Source organism: Phragmites australis, chromosome 5, assembly GCF_958298935.1.
Source record: "Phragmites australis chromosome 5, lpPhrAust1.1, whole genome shotgun sequence".
Classification (NCBI taxonomy): domain Eukaryota; kingdom Viridiplantae; phylum Streptophyta; class Magnoliopsida; order Poales; family Poaceae; genus Phragmites; species Phragmites australis.
This window is the reverse complement of record NC_084925.1, coordinates 25,552,156-25,565,056: the sequence shown is the minus strand read 5'-3', so window position 1 is coordinate 25,565,056 and position 12,901 is coordinate 25,552,156. Positions and strand designations below refer to the sequence as shown.

Sequence of the window (12,901 nt, the reverse complement as noted above, 5' to 3'; positions counted from 1 at the left end):
TTTGCGCAGCCTTGGAGAGCTTCCGTCATGACGTATGGGCGAAGCATGGTCGGAGCGTGACATTGCGCTTCATGGCTGGTCAGAGGACTGCGGGTGCCTCGGGGCGCCTTCGCCCGAGTTCTTCGTTGGGGGGTCCGGTGCTTCACCCGGAGTCTACAAGTGCTTCGTGGCCCTCTGGGGGAGCTTTGTCTGGCGTTGTTGCTCTACCGGAGCCAAGCGTGGATGCCCCAGAGGTGTAGCTCTGCCGCAGCTGTCTTTGTTTTCTTTTCTTTCCCAGGGAGGGGGTCGAGTTCTAGTATGTTAACCGCCTCTTTCTGCTTCATGTATATAATCTTTCCTTTATTTGATGGAAACCGCGTCTGTCTTCCTATGTTTTACCTGTGTTGTTTCTGGATTGTTTGTGCCTTTGAGTTTTAACCGGAGTCTGCTCTGCGTGTATAGGTATGGCGGCCCGAGGCCGGAGGAGGCATCGTCCGTACCTTGGATAGTAACTCTGGGGAGGGATCAAATGCGTCGGGGGCTACTTCGTTCGTTCGTCGGCGGAGTCATTTCTTTATGCCCCGCGATTTCGAGGGGAACCCGCAGGTGGCCGCTGACGTTTTGGTTAACGTCGAGCCGGAGGATCCCCCGGTGTATGCTCCGGATGTATGTTTTACCTCAAGAGATGACTGGTGTAAGGCCCGAACAGCCCAGGAGGTTGCCTGCTCACGCTTCTTACGATGCTTCATCTTTCCCCGGGGTTCTTACGGAAGGGTGCGCTCGGAAATCCTCGAGTCTATCTTGGGTGAGGTGAAGGTGGAGGAGGCACAAGCCGCGGAGGCCTCGCCGGTGGGGCAGGAGGAGAAAGAGCTGGACTTCTCGGCCTTCAACTCGTATCCCTTCCTGGTGGATCCTTCGTCTTCCCGGGGTCAAGTCTTTGTTTCGGGCAGTAGCTCTTCTTGTAGAGGGGGCTCGCGTCGGCTTCTCGTGCGTAGTTGTCATGGACGACTCTCCAAGTCCCGCGGTGTGCCTGGGAGGCATGCGGTCGGGCACCCTCGTCTTCCCGTAGTGTTACAGGGGTCATAGTAGGCTAGCTAGTTTGCTGGGCATAGATTCGATATACATCGGTTAACTGTATAAAAAGACCTTTTGTATGTCATGTGTGTGTAAAACCTGCGTTGTGTTAGCTTGTTGTTTTTGTTTCTTTTCCTCTCCCTTTTTTATGATTGATCGCACGAACATTTTGCCTGTGCCCCTTGTCCCAGCCCCTTCGCATCCTATGGCTGCTCTACGGCCACGAGGTGCGAGACTTCGAGGGGCATCGGAAGGGTCGGGTGATAGACTTTCAATCGTGGTGATATTGGGGTTTTTATCCCTTCGCCATGTTTAGGCCGGCCTAGCCTTCGAAATGATGGGGGGTGTTATGCTTGTCCGGTATGAAGGCACTACCTTCAAGATGCCGGAGCGGTCTTTGCCTATCCGCCATTTTAGGTTCTCTAGGCCCAAATGATGACGGGCGGAATGCCTATCCAGCACGGAGACTTTTGTCTTCAAGATGCTGAAGCAGTCTTTGCCTATCCACCACGTAGGTTAGCTATACCTTAAAGATGACGGACGAAATGCCTGTCCAGCACGGAGGCTTATGCCTTCAAGATGCTGGAGCGGTCTTTGCCTATCCACCACGTAGGTTAGCGAGACCTTAAAGATGGCAGACGGAATGCCTGTCCAGCACGGAGGCTTATGCCTTCAAGATGCTGGAGCGTTCTTTACCTATCTACCATGTAGGTTGGCGAGACCTTAAAGATGGCGGACGGAATTCCCCGTCCAGCACAGAGGCTTATGCCTTCAAGATGCTGGGGTTTTTTTGGATATCTTTGGAGAGGACTAAGCCTGGGGTTCTCTATACGTAGTACTTGCGAAGGGTCTTCGCGTTCCAACTGTGTTCGAGGGGGGTGCTCTCTGTATCGGCCAGTCAGTAGGAGCCGGGTCTGTTAGACTTGAGGACCAGGTATGAGCCTTCCCATTTGTTGCGTAGCTTTCTTGGGGCTAGGGCGCGTCGAAGCACTAGTTTACTAGGTTTGAAGTTTCGTGGCGCAACCTTTGGATCGTACCAGACCTTAGTTTTCTTAATGTAGTGATCTAGGTTCTGAATGGTGTGGAACCGCGTGCCTTCGGTAAGGTCGAGGGAGAGCTCCCTTTCTCTGTCAGTTTGCGGAAGTTGTACCCTGAGTGACAGGCCTTGACCTCGGTGGGGGTCATGGCTTCATCTCCGTATAGGAGGCGGAAGGGTGTGAACCCGGTGGCCTGTGTGACAGTGGTGTGGAGGGACCATAAAACCTTGGGTAGTTCATCGACCCATAGGCCTCGAGCTAAGCCGACGAGGTGGTGATTTAGGCCAGAGAGGATGTTGCCGTTGACCCTTTCGATGGCTCCATTGGACTGAGGGTGTCGAACTGCTGCGAAGCATAATTCGATGCCGAGGTCGTCGCAGAACTGTCTAAAAGGCCCGGAGTCGAATTGTGTGCTGTTGTCCACCGTGAGCTGTCGTGGGACGCCGAAGTGATAGATTATGTTTTTCCAGAAGAATTTCTGGACATTTTTTTATGTGATTGCAGTGAGGGGTTCGGCCTTAACCCATTTGGAGAAATATTCCAATGCTACCACTACGTACTGGAGGTTTCCTTTGGTGCGAGGAAATGGACCGATGAGGTCAATACCCCAACGAGCCAGGGTCCAGACAGGGGCGATTGGTTGCAAAGGAGTTGGAGGTCGGTGCCTTCGGCGTCTCATCCATTGGCATCCTTGGCAGGTGCGGACGAGTTCTTTCGCATCGGACATGATCGTAGGCCAATGGAGCCCCTGGCGAAGTGCCTTACTGGCTAGAGCACGAGGCGCCAGATGATTGCCGCAAAGGCCTTCATGTATTTCCCTGAGGAGGTCAGCTCCTTCTTGTTTAGTAATGCATCAAAGGAGGGGAGTGCAGACACCTGTCTTGTAAAGGGCGTCATTTATGAGATGGTAGCCCCTGGCACGATGCTGGATGCGGTGGAGTGCAATTGGGTCATCCGGTTCTGCTGTTCCTCTCAGGAAGGATAGGAGGGGGGGCCCTCCAGTCCGTAGTTTGGATGGGGAGGATGACGACGGCAGTCTCGTTAAGAGCTCTAGCGGTCGGCTGGTGCAGGGTCTTGAGGAAGGTGCCTATTAGTGGGTCTTTACCCGTGGCTGCAGCCTTTGCTAAGGCGTCTGCCTGATTATTGTCCGCCCGCGGTATGCTTCGTATTGATATACCGCAGAAGTGTGCCTCAGCCTTGCGAATGGCCTCGAGGTATGTTAGCATGTCTGGATGCCGGACTTGGAAGTCCTTGTTGACATGACCGACGACGATCTGAGAGTCGGTTCGGATGATGACTTTGGCTGCTCCTAAGGCTCGGGCCTTTCGGAGGCCTAAGAGGACGGCCTCGTATTCGGCTATGTTGTTGGTCGTCTTGAAATCTAGGCGAGCAGTGTACTGAACCTGCTAGCCTGTGGGGGAGATGAAGACCACGCCAGCTCCAGCCCCCGTGGAGCAGCATGCTCCGTCAGTGTATATGGTCCAGATGTCTTGGGTGGGTGTAGTGGTGGGTTCGGTGGGTGCCGGGGTCCATTCAGCGATGAAGTCCACCAAGATTTAGGATTTTATGGCGGTGCGGGTTACAAACCTTACCACGAAGGGGGCTAACTCTACCGCCCACTTGCCGATGCGTCCCGTCACCTCCCGGCTGCGAAACATGTCGCCAAGCGGGTACGAGGTTGGGACAGTGATATCGTAGGCAAGGAAGTAGTGCCGGAGCTTGTGCGAGGTCATCAGCAGGGCGTAGGGTATTTTTTTGAGCTCAATGTAGCGTGTCTTGGCCCTGGCTAAGGCCTCTGAGACGTAGTATATAGCCCTTTGAGTGGGGTGATCGTTACTTTTTTCCTCTCGTACCTGGGTGGCGCTGACGGCAGATGCAGAGACGGATAGGTACAGGAGTAGTCCTTCACCGGGGAGGGGCATCGCTAGTATTTCGAGGTGGGAAAGGTGTGCCTTTAGGGCCTCAAATGCTGCCTGGCAGTCCGTTGTCCAGCTAAATGGCTCGGAGCCCCTTAGCATTTTAAAAAAGGGAGGTTGTGCTCAGCGGATTTTGCGAGGAAGCGACTGAGGGTCGCGAGGCAGCCGGCCAGACGTTGTACTTCTTTAGAATTAGCGGGAGGCGACATTTTTGTGGTCTTGCCCGGGTTGGCCTCGATGCCTCTTCGGGAGACAAGATATCCTAGCATTTTTCCACCTATAGCGCCAAATACGCATTTTTCTGGGTTTAGTCGTACTCCAGCGGCTCAGAGGCTGTTGATCTGTTCTTGTAGGTTGGCAACCTGGGTGGCTTCTAGTTGGCTTTTCACAACGATATCGTTTACGTAGGCCTTGATTTTGCGGCCCAACTGCTGTTGCAGCACCTTGTGTACTAGGCGAGAGAAGGTGGCCCCGACATTTCGAAGACCAAAGGGCATTCAAACGTAGCAGTATACTCCGAAGGGGGTAATGAAGCTGATCTTGTTCTCATCCTCCGTTGCCATCCACACCTGGTGGTATCCGGAGTTGGCGTCCAGGAAGCTTAGCATTTCGCAGTCGGCTGTGGAATCCACCAGCTGGTTGATGTGGGGGAGAGGGTACGGATCCCGGGGGCATACTTTGTTTAATGATGTGAAATCGATGCGCATACACCATTTTCTGCTATATTTCTTTTGCTACTTCTACCCGCTCCGGAGAGAGCTTGCAAAGCCCCTGGCGTACAGGCCTTGCCTTTGGGTCGACCCGGATCGAGTGCTCGATGATGCTGTAGTCAACTCCTGGGATGTCCTGCGGGGACCATGCAAAGATGTTGAGGTTACTCCGTAAGGCGGCCAGAAGTTGGACTTCTTGTCCGGAGGTGAGGTCCGCCCCTATTCGGAAGGTCCAGTCGGGTTGGTCTTGGTGTATGGGGACTAGCTTTATGTCCCCTTCTGGCTGTGGCCTCGAAGGGCAGCGGTGCCCGGGGCGCACCAATGGAGGATCTTTCGAGTCCTCTTGTGTCATAGTGTGGATTTGGTGACTGGGGAGTGGAGCAGGGTGCCCATACTCGATGCGTCAAGCCGGTCTTGGTCGCCGTAGATGGTTATGAGCCACTGAGGTCCAGGTATTTTCAAGCAATGGTAATTGTGATGGGGTATAGCTCCAAATCTGTTCAGGGTCCCCCATCCCAGGATGGCGTTGTAGGCATACGGTACGTCCACGACGTCGAAGGTGATAACCTCGGACCGTGATGCAGAGCTCTTTCCGAAGATGACCGGGAGTTCTATCTGTCCTAGGGCATTGAGGGGGACCCATTGAATCCCTGGAGGGGTCTGCTGCTCGGTGAGAGTCGGCTTTGCAAAATTCGGAGCTGGTCAAAGGCATGCACGAATAGGAGGTCCGCTGAGCTGCCTCTATCGACTAGTATTCTTCGGACCTCGACTTCGGCGATATTGGCTGAGATGACCAGGTCATCGGAGTGGGGAAATTTTACCCCTTCGGAGTCGTCGATGGTGAATGTTACGGGGGCGTCGACCCAGTCGGGGGCCTGTCGATGGATGCTAGTTAATCCGATGTGGTGTACCCCACAGGCGTAGTCTCACCACTGTCGTTTCGAAGTGCCACCGAAGCTCCCTCCGCCGGTAATGGCGAGGACGATCTGTTTGCCCCACGCTCCTTCATCACCGTACCGTTCTAGGGATGACTGGGGTGGTGAAGGTAGGGCCAGCTACGGAGGATTCTGTAGGGCCAGGTGGTCGACCCGTCGGTTGGCCGATGGCCTGCGATCTTCGGACTGCTCCTTGGGGCCCCACCGTTGGAGGTGAAGGCCGCCTGCCTCCCGAGGTACTCCTCTTGGAAGGTGGTGAGGGTTCGGCAGTTATCGGTATTATGCCCTCGTCCTGCACCGTGTAGAGTGCACCAGGACTCTTCCTCAGAACGCTGGTTTGGGGCGTGGCTTCGCTCAGGAGGCCTCTTGAGCGTCCTCGGTTGCGTCCCCTGGGGTGGCCTTGGTTCGGAACCCCGCGACTTGGGCTGATATTGCTGACGTTTCGGCGTTGTCGTTGCTGCCCCCTTTGGGACCCGGCGGTAAGGGCCTCCTCGAAGCTCCTTTTTGCCAGGGGAGCAGGGGCGTGTGATGATCTGACCTATGAGTGTGGTCTCTCGGAATTGGCACGTGAAGCCTCGCTAGCTTGTGAGTGCCTCCGGCGAGTTTTTTGCTCCTTTGCTCGCGCATATTCCTCAAACTTGCTCATGAGGACTTCTACCATGCGTATTAGGCGCCGGTTTAGTCGATCATACAGGGGGCCTTTCGGCCAGGCCCTGGGTTGCGGCATCGATGACCGAAGAGTCCGATATGCCCCTAATCTGGGCTTTGGTCTGGAGAACCTTCGAAAGTAGTCTCGGAGGGTTTTGTCTGGCCCCTGCGTGATAGTGAACAGGCTGCCGGAGGTTACTGGTTCGATGAAGGTGCCCTGGAAGTTGTTGCGGAAGAGGTCTCGAAGTTGGGACCAGGTGTGAATGATGCCGGGGTCCAACGCCCAGAACCAATGTATGGCCACCCCTTCTAGGGCGAGGGGGAAGCATTTAGCCATGATGGCCGGTCCACCCCCGTTGGCCTCTATGGCTAGGGCGTAGGATCGGGCGAACTTGTCGTGGTCTGAATCGCCTTTATACTTGGGCAACTTTGGGGGTCCGAAAACCCTCTAGGAAGGGCATGGCCTGCAGGTTGGCTTGCAGGGGAGAGTTGTAGTCCTGCAGGGGGTCTTCACGACGTCGGCCTCGGGGCTCCGAGGACCAAATGGGTCGTGTCCTTGTGCCGAGGGGCTCACCTGTTCGTAGAGCTTAGGTCGAAAACGCGCTGGTCGTCTCAGGAGCGGCGACGAAGGTGTGGGCAACTTCCTGCTCGACCCGTAGGGCCGTCCGTAGCTCCTCCATCTACGTCAGGAGTGCTGCCAAGCGTGATTGCCGCTCGGGCGGAGCGGTGTTTCCAGCTACAGCACCGACCGCAGCCCCTAGGGGTGCAGCGGGGGCCTTGCCTTGCTGCTGCTGGTTTTTCGGGGTAGAGAACCCTTCGGTGTCGCCCGCAGCTGTAGTTATGGCTGGGTCGGTAGTGGCTGTAAGGTTCCCGTTCCCCCCGGCTAGGGGGCCATTGTCGGTGCCGGCCGCGTATAGCCGGCTGGACTGCCGTGAAGGCGTGATGACTAGGGGGTCGGCCGCTGCCGATGCGGCCTTGGTGGTCTTTTTCTTGGGTGGCATCCTACCTCTCTGAGCACTTCTGTGTTCGAGTCCGCACGGACGACGCGCTGTTGGAGCAAGAGTTCGTCTTACCCCAGCAAGTACGGCGAGAGTTTCTTTTAAGGAGGAGACTCAAGCTTAGAGACGAAGTTTGAGATGAAAGAACACCACGAATATATTGATGATAGAAAAATGTATCACTCTGGGAGGAGTATCACAGCGTTCGCTGTGGTGCGTGTTCTGTGTTCGTCGCCTAGAGGACCATGGCCTCCTATTTATAGGGTCATGCATAGCTTCGCGTACAAGTTATCATAGTGTACAAATATCCGGGATCTGACCAAATTACTGGGCCTTATCCCGGATAACTACCTTCTATCCTATCGGAGAGATAAATATCCACCTTGGTAATTACCGTGGTGCCTGCCCCTGAAAGGGGGCGGGCTGGTTGCCAACTGCGGCCTGACGTCGCACTGTCAGGGGCGTCAGGGCAGGTACCATCATGCCGGGGTGTCAGAGCGGCGTCTACTAGCTTAGACATTTAATGCCGGTCATCTCCTCGTATGCAAAGTACGACCGGTTCTCCCCTTTTGACAGATCTTTCCTGAGATCTGATGACTCACCCAGTAACCTCCGGGAAGCCAGCCCAGGTAGCGGGAGGCCGAGGCCTCGGAGACTCAGCCTTTGGGAGGCTGAGCTCTGGAAGGCCGAGACTTCGGAAGGGTAGGCTTCAGGAGGCCAAGACCCCGAAGACCGAGCCTTCGGGAGGCTGAGCTCCGAGAGACCGGGGCTTCGAAAGGCGAAGGCTTGAGAGGCCACGCCTTTAAAACGCTGAGCTGATTAAGCCAAAAATCCGTCAGAGATCCTTGATAACGACCCCACCAATTATTACTAACCGTAAGTGGTTAGAGAGTTAATATAACTTGGACGAGTCGTTTGACTGATAGTTCAATATCTCGGCATAATATTTTTAGAATTAGTACCACTCGGTTCTGAAATGGACGCGAGGACGAGACCTCACCCTGAACTATTCCATACAGAGTGCTCGTGCTCGTACGCCGAACCGAACAGACGGTTAGTCACCGGGTCAAGTGAAATCGTGATTGTTACGTCGTATGATCGTATCTGTATTTACAAACTTTTTAGTTGGTGGAACGCGTTCGTAAATGCAAAAAAAATCAGGAAAATTATCGTCAAGCCCAAGCCCAATTGCTGCCATCCCAGTGGTCTCCAAAGCCCAAGCCCAAGCCCAATTGCTGCCATCCCAATGGAGCCCTCACGGAAAGGACGAAGGCGCACAGCAACGCAAGATAAACACGAGGCTCAATCAATCCCCTTCTCCACCAGTCGAGTCGACTGAAACCCCACCAAATCCGCAACCCTTTCCCTATCTACCTCGATTCCCTTCCTCCCATCGAGAGTGCGGCGGCGGCGGAGCTATGGGCGCAGTCGAGGACGGCGACGGGTGGGCGGATCAGGAGCAGGGCAACGGCGGCGGAAGCCGCGGCGGCGGGGAGGCCAAGCGGTCGGAGATCTACACCTACGAGGCCGCGTGGCGCATATACGGCATGAACTGGAGCGTGCGCCGCGACAAGAAGTACCGCCTCGCCATCGCCAGCCTCCTCGAGCAGTTCTCCAACCGCGTCGAGGTCGTCCAGCTCGACGAGGCCTCCGGCGACATCGCCCCCGTCCTCGCCTTCGACCACCAGTACCCGCCCACCAAGACCATGTTCATCCCGGACCCGCACGCGCTCCGCCCCGACCTGCTCGCCACCTCCGCCGACCACCTACGCATCTGGCGCATCACATGCCCCGACGACGTCGAAGACGTTGCCCCCTCCGGCAACAACTCCGTCCGCTGCAACGGAGCCGGCGGGGCAGGGCAGCAGCCGGGCGTCGAGCTGCGCTGCGAGCTCAACGGCAACCGCAACAGCGACTTCTGCGGCCCGCTCACCTCCTTCGACTGGAACGACGCCGACCCGCGCCGCATCGGCACCTCCTCCATCGACACCACCTGCACCATCTGGGACGTCGAGCGCGAGGCCGTCGACACCCAGCTCATTGCCCACGACAAGGAGGTCTATGACATCGCCTGGGGTGGCGCGGGGGTCTTCGCGTCTGTCTCTGCCGACGGCTCTGTCCGCGTCTTTGACCTCCGGGACAAGGAGCATTCCACAATCATCTACGAGTCTGGTTCAGGTGGTGGTGTCTCGAATTCGGGCGCTGGGGATGGCGGGGCTGTGTCGCCAACGCCGCTTGTCCGTCTGGGATGGAACAAGCAAGACCCGAGGTACATGGCCACCATCATCATGGACAGCCCCAAGGTCGTCGTGCTTGACATCCGCTACCCGACACTGCCAGTGGTAGAGCTGCACCGGCACCATGCTCCTGTCAATGCCATTGCATGGGCGCCTCACTCGTCTTGCCACATTTGCACGGCTGGGGATGACTCGCAGGCATTAATATGGGATCTCTCATCAATGGGAACTGGGAGCAATGGTGGTGGCAATGGAAATGGCAATGCTGCAGCAGCTGCATCAGCAGAGGGCGGTCTTGATCCCATTTTGGCATACACAGCAGGGGCAGAGATTGAGCAGCTGCAATGGTCAGCGACCCAGCCTGATTGGGTTGCCATTGCATTCGCCAATAAGCTTCAGATCCTCAGGGTTTGATTTTTCAATTCCTCCTGTCTCACAGACACTAGTAAAGAAGCCAAACTTGAATGATGAGGTTAGACCACGGGAGGAGGTTAATCTTGCAATTGCTTTTGTGTTGCTTATTTATGTTGTCCACAACTGATATTCATGGTGGGTTGTTTCTAGTGATAGAACAGATGATTTGCTAGTTAGAAGCTAGACTTGTCAATGAACTGGTTTTTTAGAGTAAGTAGCAGCTGCAGTGTTAGTGTTGTTGATAATGATAATGGGAATTGTAGTTAAGTTGCTCTTTGTGCTAGGATGTTCTGCTCAGTAGCATGTAGATTGACCTCTTAACTTGCTCGTTGGAACTTGCAATCATCATATATGCTCTATAACTGATAAGTTTTCTTATGAGTTATGAGTGTTGATGTTATTTCAGTTTTATGAATTTCATATGTTTGTGATTTGTGTGATGGCACAACTGATATTAATGACGGGTTGTTTCTGGTGATAGAACCAGATGAGTTGCTAGTTAGAAGCTTGAATTGGCAATGAACAGGGCTTTTAAGTAGCTGCTCCAGATTTTGTCTTGGTGATAATTGGAACTGTAGCCAAGTTCTTTGTGCTAGAATGTTCTGCTCGGTAGCATTTAGATGTAGTCATGTAGATAACCTCTTAACTCGCTTGTTTGAATTTTCAACAATCATATATGCATTATAAGCTATAAGCTGCTTATGTGCTGATGTTATATCAGTTCTATGGATTTCTTCGTGATGGTACTGGGAAACCTGTAGCTAAAGTTCATCTCCACATGTTATATTTCTTGCCTTTTGGTTTAATTTGGGTTCTATAGATCTCTATCTCATTGTTTGTTGTTGACCATCAGTAGGTAGGATTTTAGGGTCTTAAATGCTGGTGTGGGTGATTTGATCTGCTGTGACTGAACCTTGTATGCCATATTTGTTCTTGACTTTTTGTAGTTGATAGGTTGTAGCTTTTGCTGATTTAATACAACATGGTTTTATTGTTGCAACAAAGGAGTGCGAATTTTATGTTTTCCAAGAATAACATCATAATAAGGTTGTCGTGCATGTAGATGCATGCTGCAAGTTTAATTATAGGTGTTACTTTAGTTTTCTATTCGTGGCTGCTATCCGCTTTGTGGTTTCTTTTTCCTTGCATGAATTTGTCAAATGGGTGCCACTGGACCGAATGGGAGGGCATGTGTCTGAGATAGATGGTAGCGGGAATCTCTCCTTGTTGAATCAATTGCACATATCCCTTGTTAAATTCTTCCATCATTTGGCAACATGCCAGACTTTCTGGTGGGATTTTTGTCTCAAGAATTGTGTTATCACATAGCTTTTTGTCCTGTGCTGAAGGGCCATCCCTTTATTGTCTGCACATTGTGTTTACCAAGCCCATGGTTGCACAGCTGCAAATCTACAATTTATCTATTTGCAATCTTCAGTTTCTGTATGCTCCTAATCCTATTCCTATTTGAGTTTCGAAGTTTCGAGTAAGAACATGGACCTTTGTGTCATTGACTCAGGTAATCCTGAAAGGGGTTTGTGTAAGACTCTATACTCCGAAGCTTGTTAGGACATGTTGCTGTAAAAGGTGATTCGTATTTTGCAAAATTCTCATTTCCACAGCTTCTTCTTTTGAATAGGCTTTTGGGGTGATCGAACTTGTATTGGTGTACATCAGCCACAAGAATGCCTTTGTATCTGCTTCTACTTTATATATACCTTTGTACTTTGTACATTGGTGGGAGAATCAGAATAGGCTGTTCCTCTTGCTTGTACCATCCACCAGGTATGGAGGGGGTGTCCTGCAAAAATGCAACGAAGAATACAATGTATTTCAGGAGAAACGAATAAAGAGCCAAATTTGAGTGAATAATAGCCTTCCTCTTTTAATTCTCTCGTCCTTTCGTTTTATTTTCAGATTTCTTTTCTGCAGAATTTGTCTTCTCTGTTTGTCAATGTGTAGATGAGGTTAGAATTCAAACTTGCGGTACAATACAATAGATTAATTCTGGGTATATGTCGTTAAGATCATTTCAGAATTTTAATGACCGTTTGTCCCATTCTTAAAGGAGTGGTAGCACGGTAGCGCCCGTAGGCTTTGTGCGAGAGCTGTTAATCTTTAATTGGTTTGCACGGGATTAAGCAGTTAAGTGAATCAGTAACTGACGGTAAAAATCACCGCTTGGCTGTTTGTTTCGTAGCACCTTCGAAGCAATTTTCTTGGTACGCATCCATACCTTTACCCTTGTTAGAATTTTCGGTCGTTCTGAGCGGGCCTTGTCGAGGAGTCCATGCTATGCATCTCCCTACGCCGTTGCTCTCCCGAAAAGCCTGAGGAAATTCCGGAGTAGGGGTGGAAATGGATGGTAGGAAATCTGAATTATCGGATATCTGTATTCGTTAAAATACATATATGGATATCTGTATCCGTATTCATTTCTGAAATGGATACTAAAATGGATATATCCGAATTCGTTTTTGAGATTCGGATTCAAAGGTGGATATCTGAATTTGAGATATATTCGATTCGTATCCGTATTCGCCAACCAGGGAACCAAATTTTGCTAAAGTTTTAGAAATTTCATATATGAACGAAATTCCAACCCAATCAAATTGGACCAAATTTTAGTCAAATTTCAGTTAAATTTGATCAAAAATTTAAATTTCCAACATGAATTTTGAACAAAATTTCTAAAATTCCGGCCCAATCAAATTAGAACAAATTTCAGTCAAAAATTTTCAAAAATTTAAATTTCCGACCTGAATTTCGAAGATCGAGTAGATATCCGAATGCGGATTTGTATTCGAACTATCCGATTCGTATTCGTATTCGAGGATATCCGGATCCGTATTCGTATTTGAATTAAAATGTGGTAAATCGTACTATCCGAATTCGATTCCATGCGTATTCGATCCGTTTCCACCCCTATTCCGGAGCACGAGTGCCCTTGTAC

General features: G+C 51.9%; 1 protein-coding gene across 1 annotated transcript; it reads left to right on the top strand.

The window, feature by feature from the left end:
* Nucleotides 1-8,573: 8,573 nt before the first annotated feature.
* LOC133919011 (WD repeat-containing protein LWD1-like) lies at nucleotides 8,574-11,837 on the top strand. Its single transcript, XM_062363190.1, has 2 exons — nucleotides 8,574-10,006; nucleotides 11,588-11,837. Exon 1 carries the CDS (start codon nucleotides 8,716-8,718, stop codon nucleotides 9,946-9,948), a length of 1,233 nt encoding a protein of 410 aa, XP_062219174.1. The 5' UTR covers nucleotides 8,574-8,715; the 3' UTR covers nucleotides 9,949-10,006; nucleotides 11,588-11,837.
* The last annotated feature ends 1,064 nt before the right edge of the window (nucleotides 11,838-12,901 follow it).